At 20.8% G+C, this 26,078-nt stretch overlaps 1 protein-coding gene across 4 annotated transcripts in view; it reads left to right on the top strand.

Moving 5' to 3' along the window:
- The window catches only part of LOC122504672 (disabled homolog 2-interacting protein), a 239,990-nt gene that overhangs the window by 17,954 nt on the left and 195,958 nt on the right, over positions 1-26,078 (top strand). The window contains exons 2-3 of one of the 4 annotated variants that reach the window (XM_043615874.1): positions 9,239-9,563; positions 21,518-21,583. In XM_043615874.1, coding sequence (XP_043471809.1) covers positions 9,458-9,563; positions 21,518-21,583 — 172 coding nt within the window. In that variant the 5' untranslated portion in view covers positions 9,239-9,457. Of the gene's footprint in view, positions 1-9,238; positions 9,564-11,958; positions 12,166-21,517; positions 21,584-26,078 lie in introns of those variants that run through there. The other 3 variants (XM_043615872.1, XM_043615873.1, XM_043615875.1) reach the window with 3 other exon arrangements.

The raw sequence follows: 26,078 nt of genomic DNA, 5'->3' as shown, positions 1-26,078 counted from the left end.
GGAATTTTAAAAAAATTCTTTGCAAAATTCAATTATTTTCATAAATAACAACATTCATCACAAGAATTCAATTATTTTCAAAAGTAATAAAATTCTTCGGAGAAGAAATTCAATTATTTTTAAAAATTTTAACAAATATTTCATCAAGAATTCAATTATCTTTATAAAAAGCAACATTTTTGGCCAAAAATTCAATTATTTTCAAAAAATTTAATTAAAATTCTTTGCAAAATTTCAATTATTTTTAAAAGTTTTTCGCATTTCAATAATTTTTAATATTCACTATTTTTATGAAATAAAATTTATCAAAAAATTAAATTATTGTAAAAAATTTTTGATAAAATTCCACGAAAACATTGAATTATTTTCATAAATAATAAAATTTCATTCAGAAATTCAATTATTTTCAACACAGAATTTTAAATAGTTTTAATACAATTTTAAATAAATTTCTTGAAAAATGCAATTATTTCAAAAAATTTTATTAAAACTTGACGAAAGAATTCAAATTTAAGAAACATTCAATTATTCAATAAAAGAATAAAATTCGTTGCAATAATTCAATTATTTTCATAAATCACTTTTAATTCGTTTCAGGAAATCAATTATTTTCAAAAAATTTTCAAGTAATTCTGCAACAGAATTCAATTATCTTATTGTTAAACAACAAAATTCTCCCCATAAAATCAATTATTTTAAGGAATTTGAATAAAATTCTTTGTAAAATTCAATTATTTTTATAAATAATAACATTCATCACAAGAATTCAATTATTTTCAAAAGTAATAAAATTCTTCAAAGAAATTCAATTATTTTTAAAAATTTTAAGGAATATTTGGTTTACAATTCAATTATCTTTATAAATAGCAAAATTTTTCGAAAAAATTTAATTATTTTCAAAAAATTTAAATAAAATTCTTTGCAAAATTTCAATATTTTTAAATAGTTTTTTGCATTTCAATAATTTTCAATATTCACTATTTTCATACAATTTATAAAAAAAATTTAATTATTGAAAAAAATTATTATTATTTAATAATAAAATTAATTAATTAATTAATTAATTAATTATTTAATTTTTTATTATTATTTAATTATTGTTGGTAAAATTCTACGAAAACATTTAGTTATTTTCATAAATAATAAAATTTCATTTAGAAAATCAATTATTTTCACGACAGAATTTTAAATATTTTAAATACAATTTTGAATAAATTCCTTGAAAAATGAAATTATTCTTCAAGATTTTATTAAAGCTTGATGAAAGAATAAAGATTTAAGAAACATTCAAGTATTCAATAAAATAATAAAATTCGTTGCAATAATTCAATTATTTTCATAATTAACTTTTAATTCGTCTCAGGAAATCAATTGTTTTCAAAATTTTTTTAAGTAATTCTGCAAAAGAATTCAATTATTTTCCTAAACAACAAAATTCTCCCCATAAAATCAATTATTTTAATGATTTTTAATAAAATTCTTTTCTAAAATCCAATTATTTTCATAAATATCAAAATCTATCACGAGAATTCAATTTTTTTGAAATGTAATAAAATACTTTGCAGAAATTAAATTATTTTCAAAATTAAAAAATTCTCGTCAATAATAAAAATTATTTTTATAAATTTCTCAAGAATTAAATTATTGTCAAAAATTTTAATAAACTTCTTGCTCTCTAAATCTGAATATGTGAAATTTCACTTATTGTACGTTATAAGTCGTCCTCTCGATCAATAAGTGCATATACACTTATAAATAAGTGAATTTTTCACTTATTCTGAGTGAAATTTCACTTATTATAAGTGTATATGCACTTATTGATCGAGAAGACGACTTATAACGTACAAATATGTGAATTTTCACATATTCAGATTTAGAGAGTGTCAAAATTTCAATTATTTTTATAAATTATTATTTAAATTCTTCTTAGAAATTCAATTATTTAAAAATTTTTTTATAAAATTCTTCGAATAGTTTTCAATTTTTTTCAAAAATTGTTATAAAATTCAATTATTTCCGTAAATTATTTATTTTTGTATTTAAATAATTGAATTCTCGTAGAATTTTCTAATAAGAATTGATTTAAAAATAAATTTCGGTTAATATTTTAAATAATAATTTAATATTAAAAGCATTTTAGCATGGATTTTTAGAAATAATAATTGAATTTTGAAAAGTTTTCAAATTCAAATCTTTGGAAATCTAAATTTTTCGTTCTTTTAAATAATAATTGATTTAAAGAAGAGTTTTAGTTAATAATTCTAGAAAATAATAATTGAATTTAAATGATGAAAATAATTTCGAAGAATTTAGGAGTAACAATATTCTTTTATAAAATAATAATTTTATCCCTGGGTTATTATATCGTTAATTGAGGCTTCGGATCTTAAAAGGGCACTTTCAGCATTGATTTTAAATGGAAAAAGTGCCTTTTTAAGATCCGGAGACTCAATTATTATAAAAACATGAAGAAATCGATCATTACTCCGAGTCGAAGACTCAGAGTGATCGATTTCTTCATGTTTTTAATAATATTCTTATAAGTTATTAAATTTCAAAAGATTTGAATTTGAAAGTTTCGAAAATCTTAATTTCAATGGAAAAATAATAACGATTATAAATAATTATAATAAATAAGACAATTGTTTTCGAATTATTTTACAATTAAAGAAATTCGCAAATATTCGAACATTTTTTTTGAGCTTCTAATCATTTTTATAGTGAATCAGAATATTCTTTAGGGTCAGGGAAAAAGTGAAAATTCTGTCTGGAAATCAGGGAAAAGTCAGGGGAAAAGTTAAATTTTCGTGGCAACCGTGGCCTAGGAAATCGACTTTTTTCGACTGTTTTAAAAAATATACGACTTTTTCGATTTATTTTTAAAGATCTCGATTTATTCAACTTTTCTTACAAATATTTAAACAAATTACCACATTTTCAGTATGAAATGCAATTTATTTCGATTTTTATGGTGTGGAAAATAACTATAGACAAATCTTTCCAAAATTTTGAATATAATTGAATAATTTTGAATAATTTTGAATAATTTTTCTAATTAAATTTTGGAAATATAGAATTTGAAAAGCTTTTGAATAATTTAAATTTTGTGAAAATGTCTGGAATTTAATTTCGAAAATATATAGATGGTGGCCACCCAACTATATATATGCGGGGATATAAAGTGTTTTCCTCTCGTTCGTATCTCTCTTTCTTGTATTTCTGTGGTAAAAAGAGCGCACTGTACGCGTCGCGCTCTCCTTATAAATTGTGATCAGCTATTTTAAGAGCACGACCATCTTTCGCGAACCCACTGCCATGAATAGTTCACCCCGCGAAATGCAACCTTTCAACTAACTGCTATATACTGTCTTAAGGACAAGCAAATTCGGGCCTTTGAACTTGATGCTTATAGAGACGCGCCCACGATTCTTCACTCGTCGATAATATATTTTATATATTTGTAAAAATCATCTCTCTCTCTCTCTCTCTGTCTGAATATATCGTCTACTTCACACGCAATTTTATTTATGACCGCACATTTTTTTTCATCAATATTTTCACATTTTTTCTGCAAATATGAAATTGAGACAAAAAATCGAATCAAAAGTGTTGCGAAGCAACATTTTTGATTCGATTTTTTGTCTCAGTTTCTGAATTTTAATTTTACATAAAAATTAACATAAAAAATTTTACTATAAATTGCAATTTTACCCGAAGAAAAACTACAAGTTTAGAGTAATTTTAGTGTAAAGTAGTAAGAAACTGTATTGGTCAGACAAAATCGATTTGGTGTTCAGTTAATTTTTGTATCAGTAGTAAAAGACAGTTTTGGTCAGACATGATAACTTCAGTATTTATAATTTTATTTTAATGTAGTAAAATTTTTACTCAAACAAGAACTTTGGAATTTCCTTAAAAAATAAGAATTAAATTTAGTACAAGTGGTAAAGGAAAGTTTTAGTCAGACATCTTTAAATTTCTATAATTTTAGTTTAAAGTTTAAAGTAGTTAAAGACAGTTTTAGTCAGACGTGATAATTTCAGTTTTTATAATTTTATTTTATAAAAATATAAACTATAAAATATTTACTCAGACAAGAGCTTTGGAATTTGTTTAAAAAATTAGAATTAAATTTAGTACAAGTAGTGAAGGAAAGTTTTAGTCAGACATCTTTAAACTATAATTTTAGTTCAAAGTAGTAAAAAGTCGGTCAAGTCAGACTTGGAATTTTGCAAAAATATTTCGAAAATAATTATTCTTCTTATATAGAAAAATCCAAATAAATAAAAAATAAAAATAAATAAACAGAAAGTAATAAAAAATATTTCAAATGGAAATTTTCAATTTTTTTTTTTTTTGGTTAAATTGGAAAAATTGTGAACCACCGATGTGGATAATTTTCTATAAATATAGAAAGTAGAATAAAAACTCCAGTGACCTGTTTCGGGTCAAGTAAAATTACTGTCTTTTTAGATTGAAACTCATGAGTGGCTAGTTTCCTTTTTCAAACTGCACTATGTATTTAACGATTAACGGGTACGATGCGCAGACTGTACGCTTCTTTTTTTCATAAATTGCGTCTTGATTCTAATTGACGTTTCAACGCAGCAATTAGTTCTGGAGTACTACTTTACTAACAAACTCCGGCTTTGATCATCTAGATAAGCGTTCGTTTTTAGCTTTATACACTTACATTAATAGTCCATTGAAACCATTAGTTTTCAATTTAAAAAATTCGTCTTTAAAAACGATATTATGTCGACTATTTATTGACATTGTAAATTTTTACATTTTTTTCTTTTACGCTTTGGATATTATAACTTTTTCGATTTTTTCCAACTATTTTTTAAAAAAACGACTTTTTTCGGTTTATTTTCAAATTTTCCCACTTCTTTGACTTTTCATCCAAATTTTGCAAGAAAATAACATATTTTTAGTATAAAATGCAACTTATTTCGATTTTTGTATTTTGTGAAAAATAACAAATAGACAATGTTTAAAAAATTATTTTTGAATCTTTTTTTTTTATTAAGGGGAGGGTACATCTATATTTTTAACTGTGTTAAAGAAATAATTTAAATATTCAACAAAATTATTTTTAAAGTAATTTTTTGCGAGGAATTCAATGGTCATAAAATAAAATATCGTTCGGAAAATATTTTTACCCTTTTTGAATTTTTATCTTTCTTAAAAATTGTTCGATTTTGAAAGCCATACGTAATTTTGTAGAAAATATGTTTTTTAATCCACAAAAAAATTTCCAAATAAAAAAAATTGATTTTTATAATTTCTCTGGCATTTTTTTGAAAAAAATCTGTTTTTAGGCTGATAATGCAAAAAGATACAATTATTTTTCATTTTTTTTTCAAAAAGAAAATTCATTCGTTTATTTTTCTTACTAATTTCAGATCACAATATTATCTTAATTTCTTTTGTATTTTTATTTTTTATAAATAAAAATTATGATCTGAAATTAGTTAGAAAAATAAGGAAATGAATTTTCATTTTAAAAAAATGAAGAATAATAGTATTTTTTTAGCATTTTTAGCCTAAAAACAGAGATTTTTTTCAAAAAAATTCTATAAAAATTATGAAAATCAATTTTTTTATTTGGAAATTTTTATGTGGATTCAAAAACATATTTTCTTCAAAATTACGTATGTATTTCAAAATCACCACCAATTTTTAAACTTCAAAAAGGGTCAAAATATTTTATGACCATTGAATTCCTCACAAAAAATTACTTTAAAAATAATTTTTTTGAATATTTAAATTATTTCTTTAATATAGTTAAAAATATAGATGTACCCTCCCCTTAAATTTTCGAAATATAGAATTAAAAAGATTTTAAATCAATGAATTTTTGTAAAATTTAATTCAAAATAATTGATTTTTTTCAAGTGTTTTATTATAACTTTTTTGAAACTCAACTTTTGAAGAATTTTAATTGCAAAATTTGAAAATAATTGAATTCTCGTAAATTTTAATCAAAAATCTTTAAAATGTAAATTTTAGAAAATTAAAATTTATTAAAATTAGTTTTTAAAAATAATAGTAAAATATTTTTGAAAAAAATAATTCTTGGAAATAGAATACATGCAAAAAATAATTACAATATTTGAAAAAAGCAAATTGTCAGAATTCTTTTATTTATAATTTTTTAAAATTTAATTATCTGCGAACAAAGCAAATTAAAGTTTTCAAAAATTTACTTCTTTCAGATTTATTAAAATTTCAGAGAAATCATGTTCATATGTAAATAAATATTAAAATAATTAATAATTAATAGGATTAAAATTCTTAAAAATTATGATTTTTTTTTATTTTTCAAAAATTTCATTATTTTTGAATCATTTTACGAAATTATAATTACGTTTGAAAGATTTTACCAAATTTTAATTACTTTTAAAAGATTTTACCAAATTTCAATCATTTGGAAATTTCTCATTTGTAATATAATTGAAAACCTATTAACTTGCAAAAAATATTTTAAAATATTTTTGAACAATTAATTTTAAGAATTTTTTTATTTTAATTTTTTGGAAATATCATACCTTAATAACTTTAAAAAAAAAATTTGTACAATTATAAAAAAAAATTTATTTTTTATTATAAAAATTTGGGTTTTTGTACTTGAATAATAATTGAATTCTCAGAGAACTTTCGGAAAATTATTAAAATAACTTTATTGATTTAAAAACGAAATTAAGTTAAAAATTGGACAAAATAAATGAATTTTAAAAGGCTTATAGTTGTAATTTTTAGAAATTTAAATATTTTCAGGTTTTAAATGGAAAATTTTTAAAAATTTTATTTCCCTTGAGAGAACAAATAAATATTTAAATATTTATTTGTCAAAATAAATAAAATTTCGGAGATATCATATTATTTACCTATAATTAAAATTCTTCAAAAAATTTGATTACTAAAAAAAAGTTTTTTTTATATTTCTCAGCAATTTAATTATTAATATATTAATTAATATTAAAAGTTCAGTAATATTAATATTACATTACTAAATAATAGTTAATAAATAATAATATTAACAGTAAATTATTAAATAATATTTCTTCGTCAAGGAATATTTAGACCTTTCTCAATACAAAATTTTTAAATACTGAGAAATATTTTTAAACATATAATTTAGCTGTAATAACAAAAAATCTCGAAGCTTTTATTTTTCGAAATAAATTAAGTAAAACTGTCTATATGCCAACAAATATATAAAAGATTTAAAAAAAAAAATTTTTTTTTGAAATTTATGATATTTTTTTGTTTGTGTTTTTTTCTTTTCGGGAGAGGAGGAAGGTTCTTCTAAACAATATACGTAACAATTAATTTTGACGTACGTCAGTGTAAGTGAAGTATTTACAGCGTCGTCGAAATAGAGCAATCGAAATTAATTGCGAGCTTTTTTCAAATTATAAATCAATCCCTTGTCCCAGTTAATATTGCGTGATACCCACGCACTCCTACACGTTGAATGTTGACTTCTACATCAGTGGATAAATAAATTATTTTTCACTTCTCATTTATTCTGGAAAAAAGAGTTTTGTTCGATTTATGGAGATTTTTATTTATTTTTTTTTTTGTCTAAAGGTTCAAAATTCTTACAATCGTCATTAATGTTTTTGTAAAAAAACATTAATTAAAAATAAAAGAAAAAATTATTAAAAAATAAAAATTAAAAAATACCAAACAATAAAGACTATAAATTATTATTTTAAAAATATGTTTTTTATTTGTTTTTATTGTTTTATTTTTCATTCTATTTATTTATTTCGTGTATATTAAATTGTACAATAAAATTAATAAAAAAAGAAATAAAAAAATTAAACAATAAAAGTAAAATAAAAAATATGAAAAATGCAAAATACTAAATTTACAAATATTATTGATAATGGTGCTTTCGATGGTGATTTTTAGTATTTGGTAATTTTGTACCTAATTTTCGTTAATTGTATAGTGCAATTTGAAAGTTGGAGAGAATTGGAGATTTTTTTTTATGATAATTATTATGATAATGATGAAAGGGGGTAAATTGAGACAACTGTGCCTTAATGTCATCGACTTTGTTTCCTGAAGCAAAGAAACCTCGTTGTGGAGAAGCTTTTGCATTTAATACAAAACCATTTCTAATGCGGCTTCCGTATAGAGTCGTGAAATAAACCGATTAGCGATGAGTAAGCGTCGTACGCGGAAGTAAATAAATGTACATCATTTATTTTTCTTTTCTTTAAACTTGTTTTATTTTTTCTATTTTTTTCCTTTTATTTACCAATTTTATATAATACCTACAATTTTTTTTATTTATTTATTTTTTATTTTTTTTATTATTTTTTTTTATTTTCATAGAAATATTTTTGTTATTTTATTTTAAAAATTTTATATTTTGTTTCGTGTTTATATTTAGACATTTTATTTCATTTTTTTGGTTTTCATTTTAGTTTTTTTTATTTTTAATTATGAATTTTTATTTGTATGCATTCTTTTATATACAACTTTTTCGTTTTGCATTTTATTATTTTGTACAATATGCTATTTTATAGAAAACTTTTTTTTTGTTTTATTTTATAATTTTGATATTCATTGAATATAAATATTTTTTTTACTTTATCTCATTAAATTTCCTACGCGAAAAAATTTTTGCTAAATATATTCTAATTAATGGTCTATCGATTGTGAAATTTTGTAATTGACGGTTACGCTTTCATTTTTCCAATATTCTGTTCACAAATGAGGAATTAATGAGCAGAAGGAAAAAAAATTGTCATTGATAAATAGCGTAATCATAAAGTTGAAAATAGAAATGACTAATTTGTTTAGTATTTATATTTATTTTGAAATTTAAATTCATATCTACTAAATGCGATCGCATTTTTTTTTAAATGTCAAAACAGTAAAAATTTTTTTCAATCGTTATTAATAGTTTATAACGATTGTATAAATTACTGTAGATATTTACAAATAATTAATTTCCAAATAGTTGATTAATTATTTATTAATTAATTTTTAGTCAACTAATCTCTAGTTAATTAATTAATTTTTCGTTTATGAATTTCTAGTTTATTAACTTCAAATTAATTAATTTCTGGTGAATTAATTTCTAATTAATTCTTGCAATTTTTCAATCAACGAGAAAATGAGCCGACCCGATTTTTTTTTTTTTTTTTTGGAGAAAGGAAACTATTTTGCGATTATTATTGCAATTATATTTTTCCAATTCTTTTGTTTTCAGATTTGAGAATTTTGGCTAATATTTTTCGTGACACACATTTTATTGGGAGGGTTACGAAGAAAAAAAAAATAAACTAGTGCCGCAATTTTTTTTGTGAATATTCAGTGAAAGAGAAAATGTGAATAAAACAAAAAAAGTTTAATTTGAAATTACAGTTTTTCAAAAATTTATCAATTTTTTTTTTGAAATTCGAAATAACAAAAAATAAAACTAAACAAAATGCATCAATCCACGTCGACAGAATCTGCATCGCCAGGTGGACGAAGACTTTCGCGAAGTTTTCATTCCTGTCTTCGAGGTGCAGATAACGATGATCAAGAATCAGGTACAAATTCTAATAGAATATAATATTGAATTTGGAGAATTACATTTAAAATATTTATTCGAAAAATTCTATTAAAATATATATTAAATTTGGAAAATTGTTATGAAAAATTGTATTAAATTTGGGAAAATATAATAAAAATTATAGTAAAAATGTGGAAAATTCTAATCAAAACATATATTTAATTCGGAAAATTACCGTAAAAAATATATTAAATTTGGAAAATTGTTTTCAAAATGTATTCAATTCAGAAAATTGTATTAAAAAATATATATTAAATTTGGAAAATTATTTTCAAAAATATATTCAATTCAGAAAATTATTTAAAACACCCAAAAAATTAAATGTAGAAAATTACATTCAAAAAATATAAATTTAATTTGGAAAATTACATTCAAAAAATATATTTAATTCGGAAAATTACATTTAAAAATATATTAAATTTGGAAAATTGTTTTTAAAATATATTCAATTCAGAAAATTGTATTAAAAAATATATATTAAATTTAGAAAATTAAAAAAAAAATATATTCAATTTTGAAAATTATTGGGGTACAGTTTTTCTAAAATGTATTTTCGAATTTTTTATTTTCTAAAAATTTTTTTTCTAAGAAAAGTGAATTTCTAAAAACTTTTTTCTAGTGAAGGTGATTTTCTAATTTTCTTTCTTCTAATAAAGATCAGTTTCTAAAAATTTCTTTTTCTAATAAAGGTAATTTTCAAAATTTTTTTTACAATAATCAATTTTTGTAATGACGATCAATAGATATATGATTAAAAAATAAAATTTACAAACATTTCTTAATTCTTTAAAAAAAATACTTGAGATTTTTTTTAAAAATTTGCATAGAAATTATGCAAATTTTTTAACAAAACTTTAAAATAATGTAGTTAAAAATCGTAATTAACAAATAGAAATTAAAGGGATTTTTTTCCTCAAGTTATTTAAAATTTACTAAAAAAGTGTTTTATAAATAAATTAATTTTTGAAACTTTAATATAAATGATATTAAATAAATAAATAAATGATGCAAATTATTATTTTTTCTTACAAGAAAAACAAATTGTGATAAAAAATAGTAATTTTATAAAATTTGTTCTTCTTTTTCAAAAAGAAACTTATAATTTTGTAAACAAAATTGTGATTGAGAAACAGAAAAAATGCAAAATAATTTTTATTTCTTAATCTTAGTTTTTTAACAATTTTCTAACTTTTATCAAAAATTATGGAATTTTTATAAATTTTAGGAAAATAAATATTAGAAATCATAACTTTTTAGAAACATTTTTTTTAGAAATCAAAACTTGTTAGAAGAACTTTTTTTAGAAAACAGATTTCATTAGAAATTGTTTTTTTTTTTTTAGTCAAAAAGGAGTAGAAAATATTTTTTAGAAAAAGTGACCTCCTATACTGAAAAACCGAAAATTATATTAAAAAGTATATGAAATTTGGAAAATTATTTAAAAAAATATATTAAATTTGGGAAATTATGTTAAAATAATATATTAAATTTTCCGATTATAAATTATTTCGAGAAATATTAATTTATTATTATTATAGTTAATTAAAAATTCTTTCGTAGAAAAATTCTGGGAAAATTCTAAAAATTATTAATTATTATAATTTATTATTATTATTTAAACATTATATTATTACTTGAATATTAAATATTCGACAAAATACATTGAAAATTGTTTTTAAATAAAATTTACTAAATAAATTTAAAATATAGAAAAATTTAAAAACCAAATGATAAATTGACTAAATGTAAATTACTATATGCAAAAAATACTTTTTTTTCCCCTATAAAAAGTTGTTTTGAAATGGAAATGAAATACTTTTTTTTTACATTGGATATATATATAGTTTATTAGTGAGGAGGAAGAAAAATGCTGAATTGGCAATTTGTTATAAATATTCATGAAATTTGGGTATGTGGTGCAATTTTGGTGGAAGAGGGGGGGAGAGGGGGATTTTCGATTGAGGTACATAACGTATAGAGAGGGTGAGGGAGGGGGGGGGATATTTCGCTACCTTTCGGTAGCTGATGACACGCTCACGCACGACCCACGTGGCTTTTACATTCATGTAAAGGTGACTATATATGTTACACACAAGTGCAAAACTGCAACGCGTTAATATTTACTCTCAAACACAGCCTCTGCAAACCACAGTTCCTTTCTGACGGTATTACTGTTCGGTATCTAACCGACTTTGCGCAAAACCAATCGGAATTCATTCCCCCCCCTCAAAAAAAGAACAGTGTAATTTTTTGTTAATTTCCCTTTTTTCGTTTTCTTAATTTTTGTTATTATCAGTTTTTTCTATTTCCATAGCTTTTAACTAAAATAGTTCATTTTTGACTTAATATTAAATGAATATAATTAATTTTTCAATTAAAAAAAAGATATGTGAGTTTTCATTGTTGGGAGAAATAATGACGAGTGAAGTAATAAAAAATGATCAAGTGCGAAATTTTAAAGGGAGCTACTGTAAATTCCTCGGGGGTGAGTGTTTTTTTGAGGAAATCGAGTGGAAAATTAAAATATTCAAAAATGAGGATTAGATACGTACCACCGGATATTAGTAATTGTTACAAGCGTACGTATTTTTTTTTCCTCCTCTGCTCAGTTGTTGGAATTTATTCATTTTTTCATTATGTGATTAATACATTAATTTATTTGTTCATTTATTTATTTTTTAACTAGGTGTTTACTTAATTAATACATTTATTTATTTTTTACTTCGGTGTTTATTTAATTAATTCATTTGTTTATTTATTTAGATTTTACTAAGGTGTTTACTTAATTAATGCATTTATTTATTTTTTACTTCGGTGTTTATTTAATTATGTCATTTGTTTATTTATTTAGTTTTCACTTAGGTTTTTATTTAATTAATTAGTTTATTAAATTAATTTTAATTAATTTGTTTATTTATTTATTTTTTACAAAGTTGTTTATTATATTAAAGTATTCTTCTTTTTTTTGTTATTTATTTTCATTGTTTATTTCTTTCATTATTTTTTTTTATTATTATCTATTTTATTTTAATGAAGAAAATTTTCATAAATAAATTTAATTTATTTATTTTTACAGTTTTGAAAAATTTTTGCTCCAAATATTCAGTCTTCAAGTGAATTTAATATTTTTTTTTAATTGTAATACTTTTTCAATACCTAAAAAATGTTATTTCAATATAATTGCTTCTTCAGTATAAATATTTTTTCAATACAAATATTTTTTCAATTCAAATATTTTAACGATGTTTCTTCAATATAAATATTCTTTCAATACAATTATTTTTTCAGTAGAAATATTTTTTCAATATAAATATTTTTCAAAATTTTTTCAAAACAAATATTTCTTCAATATAAATATTCTTTCAATACAATTATTTTTTCAGTAGAAATATTTTTTTAATATAAATATTTTTTCCAAAAAAAGAAAATACTCCAACTGGAATAAAAATTAAAAACGTAAATTAAATAGTTTAAAATTTGACAAAATTTTGTATTTTTTTAAAAAAATAGTTGTTTCGAAAAAATTTTGGAAAATATTTATATTGAAAAAATATTTATACTGAAAAAATAATTATATTGATAGAATATTTATATTGAAGAAATATTTAGGTACATTGATAAAATATTTATATTGAAAAAATTGATTTATACTGAAGAAGCATTTATATTGAAAGAAAATGTTTTATTAAAAAAGTATTTATAGTGGAAAAATATTAAATTCACTTGAGAAAACTGAATTTTTAGAGCAAAAATTTTGCAAAACTGTTTAAATAAATTAATTAAATTAAATTTAAAAATTTATTTTTTAAATTAAATATTCATTAATTATAAAAAAATAATTATGAAAAAAATGATTATAAAAATTATTTTTTAAAATAATTTTTTTATAACAATTTTTTTATAATAATTATTTTATTAATTATTATAATATTTTAAAATTATATAATTATTATAGAATTCGCATGTAAATGTTGTTCTGTTTATTTTATTATTATTTTTTTTTTTTTGTGAAATATGATCTTTAAAGTATCTGAAAAATAATCGTCGAAAGTTTTTGAGAGAAAAGAAAAACAAAATCAAGTGTATGAACAAAAAGATTGTTATGACGGGGTGGACGATGAATTTCAAAAAGTACCGTATGTCTCTCCTCGTAAAAGAAACTGGCCGTTATTCCGGTACATGTGTTTCGCAGGTTTTTCTCTTTGCTCGCCGAAACTCGCGTAATAAACCATAAGGCCCAGCGCGATGTCCACAGTCGAATTTTTATATTTTTTTATACACACTCTAAATAAACGATGCTCATTAACAACAAAAATCGATCACATTTTTCATATTAGTATATTAGGTCGATTAAATTTTATTCGCTATCATTACATTAATTTATTAATTATTATCCTTTGGAATTTTTAATTATTATTAGTCCCTTTTTTGAAGTCTAATTAGAAGAGTATTTTTTCTCTTCTTCTTTATCTCTTTTTTTCCTTTTCTCTTTTTTTCTCCCTTTCTCTTTTTTTCCTTTTCTATTTTTTTCCTTTTCATTTTTTTCCTCCCTTTCTCTTCTTTTTCTCTTTTTTCCCTTTTCTCCTTTTCTCCTTTTCTTGATAGGTTTTTAAAATGAAAGAATTTCACCTCTTTTTCTGTATATTAATTTATTTAATAAAAAAGAAATAAAGAAAAAATATTAATTAAAAAATTTGAAAGTGAATTTTTGTTTTCTAAAATCGTTGCATGGGGAAAAAGTAAATATAAAAGTGACGTGAAAAATTGTTGGTGTGTCATTAAATTATTGATGACGACATTTATTGATGTCGTTGTTGAGGAGAAAAAAATTCTGACTCATTTTCTCTTGAAAGAGGAGGAACTTAAGTTTTGTTAAAACTTTACGTTTATTTCTATAAGAACTTTTTTTCATATGTTAATGAATTAATTTACTCGTAATCAATTTAAATCGATAGGAAGAAAAATAGGTTAGTTTCTACAGGAATTTTTTTTTTTTTAATTTAAAAAACTGTCAGGAGAAAATAAAGAAAAGGAAATGATGATGAAAAATTAAGAGAGATGGAAAAAAAAGCAGAGAGGAAGTGAAAGTTGAAAGGAGAAAAGAAAAAAAGTACTCATCTCCATCTTCTCTTTTCACAATTTCAATATAATCTTTCTGTTTTATTTTATTTATTTTTATATTTTTGAAAACAAATTTGTAAATAGAAATTTATTCACAAAATTGTTTCATTTCGAAAAATTCACGTAGAAAAAATTCTGTTTAGTAAAAATAATTAATAAGTAATTAGTTAATAATAATAATTGATTAATAAGTAATTAATTAATAATAATAATTGATTAATAAGTAATTAATTAATAATAATAATTGATTAATAAGTAAAAATAAATCTAAAATAAAAGTAAAATTAATTAAAAACCAGAAAATTTTCGTTTTGGATATAAAAGAATTTTAGATGTTTTTACATACATAAAAATTTTTGTTTAGTTAAATAAAATTAGTTATTAGAAAAAAATAAAGAATTAAGGAGGAAAAAAATGTTGAAATTGGTGAAAATTTCTTAATTTTAATAAATAGTGACATCACAGTGTATTATTTAAAGTTAGCGTCATATTATACAAATGGTAGGAAAAAATTATAAACTCCTGAGAGAATTTTATGTTCGTTGTTGTAGTTAGACTAATGTCAATTTTCACAAGAATGTGAATTGCTGGTCATTGGAGCTGTGATTATACTCTTATCATTGCAGTTCTCTATTTTAGGTTAATAGTTACCTTCTTGCCTCTCGAAACGCCACTTTATGACTCTTATTATTATTTTTATTTTCATTTCTTCTTCTTCTCTTCTCTTCTCTTGATTTTATTTTTCGTTTTACATTGCCAATCCTTTAATGCGCACTCGAGACTATTATGGTGTTTTACTCCTTGGGTTTTCATGTAATACTCTCGTCTCGCACCACTATATGTGCGTTGATGCTGCCTCTTGATAGGACTCGTATTTTTCACATACACAATAACTGATCTCCAATCTCACTCTCGATATATTCATGAAATATCCTACATTTATTATTAAGAAATATTGTTAATATAAATTCAAAATTATTTTCTCGAAAAATTTTCACTAGTATTTTTTTTTTGAGTATTCTCCGAATAGTAATTATCACGAATTTATTTTGCTTTCTTTTTAGTTTTTTTCTTTTTTTTGCACGCATTATTATTACTATTTTTAGTATTGTAATTATTATTTTTATGTACAATATAATTATAGGTAAAATAATATAATAATTATGGAATTTTAAATTTAATATACTATTTTGAAAATATTTATTATTATCAATTATAATTAATAATTGTATTTCTTATTATTTATAATAATATAATAATTGTGATATAATTACTGTATGAGTGTCGTTATTTGGACGTGATGACTAAAAGAAAAATCGAAATAAAATTCGAAGAAAAAAGGCTTGTGAGATGGCCGAAGGGTTAACTTTCTGCATTCCTGACAAAAAGAGCGGGGTTCGATTCTTCATGTCTGGATTTTTTCTACTTAATTTTAATACTATTTTTCTTTCATATAAATCTAGATCGTCACAGTAATTGATAATAATTAAATAAATTAAGTTAAGACAAGTAATTAATAATAATAAATAATAATTCTAACAAATAATTGCAATAAATAATAAATAATTGCAATACATAATAAACAATTGCAGTGAATAATTATAATAAATGATTGTAAGAAATAGTAAATAATTGTAATAAATAATTCTAATAAATAAATAAAATCGTTCATTTCAACAATTTCTTATCTAATTTAAATGAATAATTGTAATCAGTAATAAATAATTAAAATAAATAATAAACAATTGTAATGGTTAGTAAATAATTTTGTAATTAATAGAGAATTCTAATAAATAATTGCAACAAATAATAAATAATTCTAACAAATGGTATATAATTGCAACAAATAATAAACAATTGCAATGAATAGTAAATAATTGCGAAGAAATAATTGTGTTAATAATAAAAAATTATAATAATAAATGATTGCAACAAATGGTAAATAATTGCAACAAATAATAAATAATTCCAATAAATAAAATCGTTTATTTGAACAATTTGTTAACTAATTGAAATAAATAATTGTAATCAGTAATAAATAATTGAAATAAATAATATTTAATTGCAATGATTAGTAAATATAATTTTGTAAATAATAGAGAATTCTAATAAATAATTGCTCTAAGTAATAAATAATTGTAACAAATGGTAAATAATTGCAACAAATAATAAATAATTCCAATAAACAAAATCGTTCAATTGAAAAATTTGTTAACTAATTCCAATAAATAATTGTAAATAAATAAATAATTGTAATCAGTGATAAACAATTGAAATAGTTTAATAAACAATTGCAATGAATAGTAAATAATTGAAGATACCAAAGTTCTGAACGTTCAAATGAACGAAATTTATTTATTTTTTCTACAAATTAAATTTTTATTGCAATTATTTTGTGTCATACAAAAAATTAATTATTGAGTTTCTAAACGTAAAATTTTAGTTTTTTAATTTTTTTGCAATTAGTAATTTATAAAAATATCTGCAATAAATTAATTATTAATTAAAATAATCTGCAATATTTCGTTCATTTGAACGTTCAAAACTTGGGGATCATAATAATAATTGTGAATCATAATCATAATCATCATAATAATAATTGTGATCATAATCATAATAATTGTGAAAAATAATTGTATAAATAATAAACAATTGCAATAAATAATTGCTTTAAATAATAAAAAAATTGTAAACTGATAGTAAATAATTGCAGTAAACAATAAATAATTTTAGTAAATATAATCGTTCGTTTCAACTAATTTTTAAACTCATTTCAACAAAAAATTGTTATAAATAGTAACAAACAATTAAAGAAATAAGTAATAAACAATTAAAATAAATAATAAACAATTGCAATGATTCAAAAATAATTGAGCTAAATAATTCCAATAAACAATGCATAATTATAATCATTAATTAACAGTTGCAGTAAATAATAAATAATTGTAATTCATAATAAATAATTGCAATAAATAATAAAGAATTGTAAGAAATAGTAAAAAAAAATAGTAAATAGTAAATAGTAAAAAATTGAAATAAATAATAAAAAAATTGTAATAATTTGTAAATAATTGTTCTGCAATAATTGTAGTATAAATATTCTAGGACCTGCAAATAAAATAAGGAAATATTTGAAATAATATTTATTTAAAAAAAATTCTTTCAGGATAATAAACATATGGTATAAGTGAAAATAATAATCTACGGAGAAAGATTACTTCTTTTTCTCTGAATTTTTATGGTAAAAAATAAAAATTATTAAGAGTCGGAGAATAGGAAAATTTTTTCCTAGGATTATTTCCTATACTATATACAAAGGCAGGCACCTTGTGTGCCTCTCGATTATTGCTATACATTTGCTGGGTACAATATATATATATTTCTTACCCCGCTCGCACGTCATAATTACACCTACGGCAATACATACATGTAATACAGTTCGACTCGTAATTTGTTTTCTCTGTCAATTATTTACTAGCGTACAATATATGCAGACTCGCTGTATGGTGTTTTATTTTTCATTCAGGCGCCCCCAGTGCGATACTTGAAACTGTATACACTTGAAGTTTATTTTTATTTATTTATTTATTTATAAACTTTTCTTTTTCTTTTTTTTTTTTTGGTTTTTACTGTTTTTTTTTGCAGTTTTTTTGTTATGTCAGACGCTACATTCGAAGGTAAGGCAATATATGTATGAGCAAGCAAAACTCTTGAAATTTATATATATAGATAGTGTACAACAACAACAACAACAAGAATTCTTTTGCCAATTACGACTATTTTGTAATCTTCGTTTATAACGAGATACAGTATTACCGTGGGAAGTGCTTCTGCATTTTTATGGGGTGCTTTTCTTTTCTTTTTTTTTTTTAATGTCCAGTGAGAGAGTGTTGTCACAAAAATGTTTTGATTTATGTTCTTTCGGAAAGTTTCTAAATGGAAAATGTTTTTTTTCAATAGTGAAAATGATGAACATCGCAAATTTACAGTGTTAATTAACTATAATAATCGTTGTATTCTGTCCACATTTGAAGTTTAGACTTTTGTGCATGCTTTTGATTTTTTAAAGTTTTAATAGATAATATTATACTTCTTTATTTTTTACTATTTTTTTAACTTAATAATATTATTTTTCAAATAATTTAAAAATATTTTTATTCATCTAAAAAAATTATTAATTTTATTATTCATTGTTTCTTTGTTTCTAAAAAAAATTAGTATTTTTTAACAAACGTTTTAGGTAATTAACAAATGTAAATCCTCCAAAATATTATCCTTTTTTTAATATGAAAAACTTAATTGTTTGACAAATAGTTTTTGCAGCTATTTTTTCCTTTTTTTCTAAAAAAAAATTGAAAAATGGTTGGAAAAGTAAAATTAGAAAGTGGACAATATTTCGCACATTTTCTGCTTCTCAATTACAATTCATAAACAATGTACAAGTTTTAAGTAAAGGAAAATGTTATAAATCAAATTTTGTTTCAGAAATGTTAAATTTATTTCGGAAAAAATATTTACAAAATTTCTATTTGTTAAAAACGATTGTAACATTATTCAAAAACATCAAGAACTTCTTTTCTAAATAAATATTTAATCATTATTATTTTTCCATAGGAATTAAAATTTTTCAAAAGATTCAAATTCAAACCTTTTTGAAATTTAACAACTTATAAGAATATATAACCGAGTGATAAGATCATTATTTTATATAATAGGAATATTTTAACTGTAATTTTTTTAAAATTATTTTCATCATTTTAATTAAATTATCATTTTCTAAAATTTTAAAATAAAATTCTTCTTTAAATCAATTATCTTTAATAATTTTTGAAATAGTTCTTCTTTGAGAATTGTTAAATCCATTTGTTTACAATTCAATTTTAAGTGAAATTTCGATTATTCGGAAATTCTTTAATTGAATATGTATTAAAAAATAAATACTTCAAATAATATTGGAAAAAAATTCAATTAAACTTTTTCGAAATAATTAAGTCTACAGAATTGTTGGTTATAAGTATGAAAAATTAAGATTTTCAAAGAATTTAATTTGAAACCTTTTCAAAATTCAATTATTTCTTAAAATTCATGCTCTAATGCTTTTAATATTCAAATAGTATTTGAATATTTGAATAATTTGAATAATAAATATTCAAATCTAAAATTATAACTAAAATTCATTTTTAAATCAATTTTTATTAGAAAATTTTACGAGAATTCCATTATTTAAATGCAAAATAAATAATTCTTTGAATAAATAAATATTTCTTAAAATTAAATTCTCATAAAGAATTTTACCAAAACATTTTTAAAATAATTGATTTCTTTTGATGATTTTTAATAAAATTGTTAAGAGCAATAACATTTTTCGAGGAATTCGATTAAAATTGTATTAAAAATAATTGAAATTCTGCGATGAATTTTATTATTCATGAAAATAATTGAATCCTTAAAAAGAATATTATTATTTTTGAAAATCATCCAATTTCTGCGAAGAATTTTCTTACTCTTGAAAATAATTTAATTTCTGCAATAATTTGTAACTTATCCAAAATTAAATTTTTAATTTAGTGTTTTTAACTAAAATTCTTCTTTTAATAATTTTCGAAAAAGTTCTTTGACAATTTTCAAATAAATTTGTTTACAATATTCAATTTTTCAAAGTTTCAATTATTTGTAAATTCTTCAATTAAATAAATATTAGAAAATAAAATCTGCAAATAATAGAAAAAAAATTCAATTAAACTTTTTCGAAAAAATTAATTTCAAAATTTAATTACTTCTAAAAATCTAAAATTTTAACTGAAATACATTTTTAAATCAATTTTTATCACAAAATTCTACTAGAATTCAATTATTTAACTACAAAAATAAATAATTTATTTAATAATTGAATTTTTGCAATAATTTGTAACTTATCCAAAATTAAATTTTTCTATAAATCCATTATTTTTAATAATTTATGAAAAAGTTTTTTAAGAATTTTCAAATTCATTTGTTTTTAACAGAAATTCTTTTTTAAATCAATATATATATATACGAAAAATCTACTAGAATTCCATTATTTAAATGCAAAAATAAATAATTTATTGAATAATTAAATATTTCTTAAAATTGAATTCTCATAAAATATTTTATCAAAACATTTTTAAATATTTGATTTCTTTTGACGATTATTAATAAAATTGTTAAGAACAATTGCATTTTTCGAGGAATTTGATTAAAATTGTATTGAAAATAATTGAAATTCTGCGATGAATTTTATTTATGAAAATAATTGAATTCCTAAAAAGAATTTTATTATTTATGAAAATAATTCAATCCCTTAAAAAAATTTATTATATTTATTGAAAATAATTAAATTATTGCGAAGATATTTATAAAAAAAATTGTAAGTAATAAAATTCATATGGAATTGAGAAAAATTTTCTTAAATAATTGAAATTTTGGCAAAAATTTTATTAAAAATTTTTAAAGTATTGAATTTTGTTAAGAAATTTATTAAAAATTTTAAAAATAATTGAATTAGCGCGCGTTATTTTAGCTAGTTATAAATAATTCTTAACATTTCGTTACTAATTATTAATTTTACAATAATTATTTATTAATAATTAATTAAGTAATAAATTAATTAAGTAATGAATGAATTCTGTAATGAATTAATTAAATAATAAATTAATTGATTGTAATGAATGAATTATAATGCTATACTAAATTAAATAATGGTTTTGTTTATTTTCAATGTTTCTATACGCAAAGAAAATCTAAATTGAACAAAAAAATTTTAATGGTGTAATTTTCTCTTTGTTTCAGGTGAGTCCAAAGCAAAATCTCTTCCTCGAAATTCAAAATATGAAAAGTTACATCGTAATGCAGAAGGTATGACTCCAAATAATTATAATATTCTGTAGCATTTAAATAAGGAGTGAAGTCATTAAATTTTTTGTCACGTATACAAATTTTCCACTGACTCATCTTATAAATTTGAAGAAAAGAAAAAAGCGTAACAAATAAATAAATTCATAATGAATTTTATTATTATTAATTCATTTTTTAGTTTCAATCCTCAGCAGAGTTTTAATTTTTCCAAAAAAAATTTAAAAATTAGAAAAATTAAAATTTATTATATCTGCAATGAAAAAAATAAATAAAATATAAATATATCTTATTTACTACATTACATATAGACAAATGAATAAAATATATTTTTTCGTAATATATTTTGTGGCAAAAGCACACCATATCATCCTTTGCATTTGACGCCTTGGTGCGAGACCTACGCGGTTATAATATTCTCTAAAGGGAGGACTCAACTAACAAACAATGCTCTCGATTGAGAAACTAAACCGGTAGATTATTGCCCGACTATTGAGTCATTGTCCCCAGTAATTGAACTAAAAAATGGAATACAGCCGAGAAAAATATTACGATTTTACAATAATAATAATATTATTGCGCATATTAAATTCGAAAAAATAGTTTTCTGCCCGCATACATATTGAATAAAAAAAAAATAAAAAAAAAGATTGCTTTATTCACAGCAGGTGATTAATCATAATCAATAAACTATTTGTTTCGTTTCACCATTAAAATTTATACTACTAATTAGCATTTTATGAAATCTGACATAAATATTAATAATAATAATAATAATAATAATAATAATAATAATAATAATAATAATAATAATAATAATAATAATAATAATAATAATAATAATAATAATAATAATAATAATAATAATAATAATAATAATAGGGTAGGGTGGGGCATTACTATTCTTTTTTGGATTTTTGAGTCTAGAAAATGTATTTAAAAAAAAATAAAAAAATGAGTAGAACCGTTTGAAAGCTTGACTTCTTAGCTACAATTTTGCCATGTATCATTTTGCTGTAACTCGATTCTATTCCGAACTACAGCGATTTTACGAAAAAAAATTTTTTTTGATGTCGAAAAAAACGAGGGGCGTAACTATTCTTGCAGCTATTAATGATATAATACTAAAAAAATATAAAAAATAATTTGTTAATTGAAGGATTTTGTCTGGTTTTTTTCTGACAATTTCTTACCATTCTAACCTAGAAACAAGGAGAATAAAAAAAAATACACTGTTTTGTAGTTTTTGCTGTCATCAGTGGAAGAATAGTTACGCCCCATCCGCTCATTTTTTGAAAAAACACTTGTAAAATTTTTGAACAATAGAATATCAAAAATCTATTATGATATTCGTGTTCAGCACTAAATTTGACTTTGGAAATATTTTCTCCGATAATTTTTTCGACCGTTTATCACTATTTACAATGGCAGACTAAATGAGTGAAAACAAGTAAGCGAGTATATCAAAATCACATTTGGGTACCTAACTCCTATGATAGATGGCGCTAGAAGCTCAAATGTGGCATACAATGTTTATTTCACATGACAAGTATACAGTGTAAAAAAAACTTTAATCGGCTGAATAGTTTTCTCTCCAGGACAAAGAATAGTTACGCCCCGCGAATAGTAATGCCCCACTCTACCCTAATAATAATAATAATAATAATAATAATAATAATAATAATAATAATAATAATAATAATCTACTAAATAATCGATGAATTAAGATAAAAATGAAATAAAAAGACAAAAAAAAATTATTGTATTAAAAATCGTAATAATTCTCTACAGTAAATAAAAAATGATAATAGTAATAATACGTAATACTATTTAAAACGCAGTAAATATGAAAATAATAACAATTACGAAACACTTTGGAAAAAATATAACTCGAATCAATAATAGATGCGATTATATAAAATTGAATAAATTTTTTTTTTCATAGATTTTATTTCAAATTGATTTGTTTGACGATTTTTTTTTATTTTACACTTTATTGTATACCGGATCTTGTCCCATAGTCTTTGTTTCTTATTTAGACGTTATATTCATGAATAATTCTGAGCAGAGTATTGTTACGTATGCATGAACCGTTAGATACCGCCGTGGTTATTAATTGCAAGGTTGGCTAAAGTGGAATTCAGTGGGCGCGCGATAATAATAATTTTTTCAGAATTAATTCATATAATAATTTCTATTTATGACAATCAATTGCTTATCGTTCTTTTTCTTTTAGTGATTAAAAAAAAGTTTTTCTAGAACACAAGAAGTATTCTTTTTCAGAACTTTTTTTTTGGTAAACAAATTAATTCGAAGACTAAAGAGGAATTTATAAAAAAGAATAGATGATAAAAAATGTCAAATGAAAGTGAATTGAAGATTTAAATCCTATTTATTGGCAAACTTTGATTATAAATAATGGTAAAATTACGAATATTGACGAATGGATTAAGATTCAATATGGAGACGATATTCTCCACCTGCGAACGCCAAGGTCACCGATAGATGGCAGTTCAATTTCTTCTTGGAATTTTTACTGCCCTCTGGTGGCGACCTTGGCGTTCTCAAGTGAAGAAATTAAACCATTTTCAGTAAAAACTTTCATCGATTTTTTAATTTTCTATTTTCAAATTAAAAGAAAACTTTTAGTAAAGTTTCTTTTTCTGTAGAATTTTGAAAAAATGGTAAGAGAACAACTTTTCGAATTCGTAACGTAAAAAAGCTTTTTCCAAAAAAATGTTTAATAAAATTGTACGTAGATATTTAGTTAATTTCATAAATAATAAAAAAATTTTACAGAAATTCTATTATTTACAAATTTTTAAAAGAATATCTTCGCAATATTTCAATTATTATCATAAATAATAAAATATTTTACAGAGATTCAATTATTTTTGAAAGTAATAAAATTCTTCGCAGAAATTCAACTGTGTTCAAAAATTAAAAAAAAATTCTCTTCAAAATTTCAATTATCTTTAGAAATAATTAAATTTTTCTCCAAAATTCAATTGTTTTTAAAAATTTTAATAAAATTCTTGGCAAAATTTAAATTATTTTCAAAAATTTTCCTCAATTCAATGATTTGCAATATCTACTATTTTAATAAAATTTTCCAAAATAATTCAATTCTTTAAAAAAATTTTAATAAAATTCTACGCAAACATTTAATTATTTTTATAAAATAACAAAAATTTCTTAGAAATTCAATTATTTACAAATTTTTCATAAATTTCATCGCAATAATTCAATTATTTTCGTACATAATAAAATTATTTTTAGGAATTCAATTATTATAAATAATAAAACTCATTGCAGAATTTCAATTTTTTTTAATAAAATTTTAATCGAATTCCTCGAGAAATATAATTATTCTTAAAAATTGTAATAAAATTCGTCAAAAAAATTTAATTATTTAAAAATTTGTTGCTTAAATTCTTTATGAGAATTCAATTTTAAGAAACATTCAAATGTTCAATAAATTATTTTTTTTCTTTTTAAATAATTGAATTCTAGTAGAATTTTCTAATAAAAATTGATTTAAAAATTAATTTTAGTTAAAGTTTTAGATAATAATTAGATTTTGGAGAAGTTACAAAATAATTATGCAATTTTGAGAAATAATTGAATTTTGAAAAGGTTTCAAATTGAAATCTTTAAAAATCTAAATTTTTCATATTTTTAATTAAAAAATTCTGTAGAACTTATTATTTAGAAAAATTTAAATTCCAGTTCTTGTAATTATTTCAAGTTTTTATTTTCTAATATATTTTTCATTGAAGGCACAAATAATAAAACTTATCGTAGAATTTCAATTATTTTTACTACAATTTTAATCAAATTCCTCGAAAAACGTACTTATATTCATAAAAATTTTAATCAAATTTGTCAAAAGAATTCAATTTTTTAAAAATTTGTAGATTAAATTCTTTACGAGAATTTAATTTTAAGAAACATTCAAATATTCAATGAATTATTTTTTTGTATTTAAATAATTGAATTCTAGTAGAATTTTCTAATAAAAATTGATTTAAAAATGAATTTCTGTTACAAACAAATGAATAGGAAAATTTTTAAAGAACTTTTTCAAAAGTTATAAAAAATAATGGATTTATAGAAAAATTTTAGTTAAAAAACACTAAAAAAATTAAATTTTGGAGAAGTTACAAACTATATTGAAGAAATTAAATTATTGTCAAGAGTAAGAAAATTCTTCGCAGAAAATTGGATGATTTTCAAAAATAATAATATTCTTCTTAAGGATTCAATTATTTTCATGAATAATAAAATTCATCGCAAAATTTCAATTATTTTTAATAAAATTTTAATCGAATTCTTCGAAAAATGGAATTATTCCTAAAAATTTTATTAAAAAGCGTCGAAAGATTTCAATTACTTAAAAATTTGTTGCTAAAATTCTTTATGAGATTGATTTAATAATGAATTTCAGTTAGTTTTACATAAGAATTATGAATATTAGAAGAAATGAAGTATGAATTTT

This window comes from Leptopilina heterotoma, unplaced genomic scaffold (genome assembly GCF_015476425.1).
Source record: "Leptopilina heterotoma isolate Lh14 unplaced genomic scaffold, ASM1547642v1 Lhet_31, whole genome shotgun sequence".
Lineage (NCBI taxonomy): Eukaryota > Metazoa > Arthropoda > Insecta > Hymenoptera > Figitidae > Leptopilina > Leptopilina heterotoma.
Note: the sequence above shows the minus strand (reverse complement) of the source record. Positions and strands in the feature narration are given on the sequence as shown.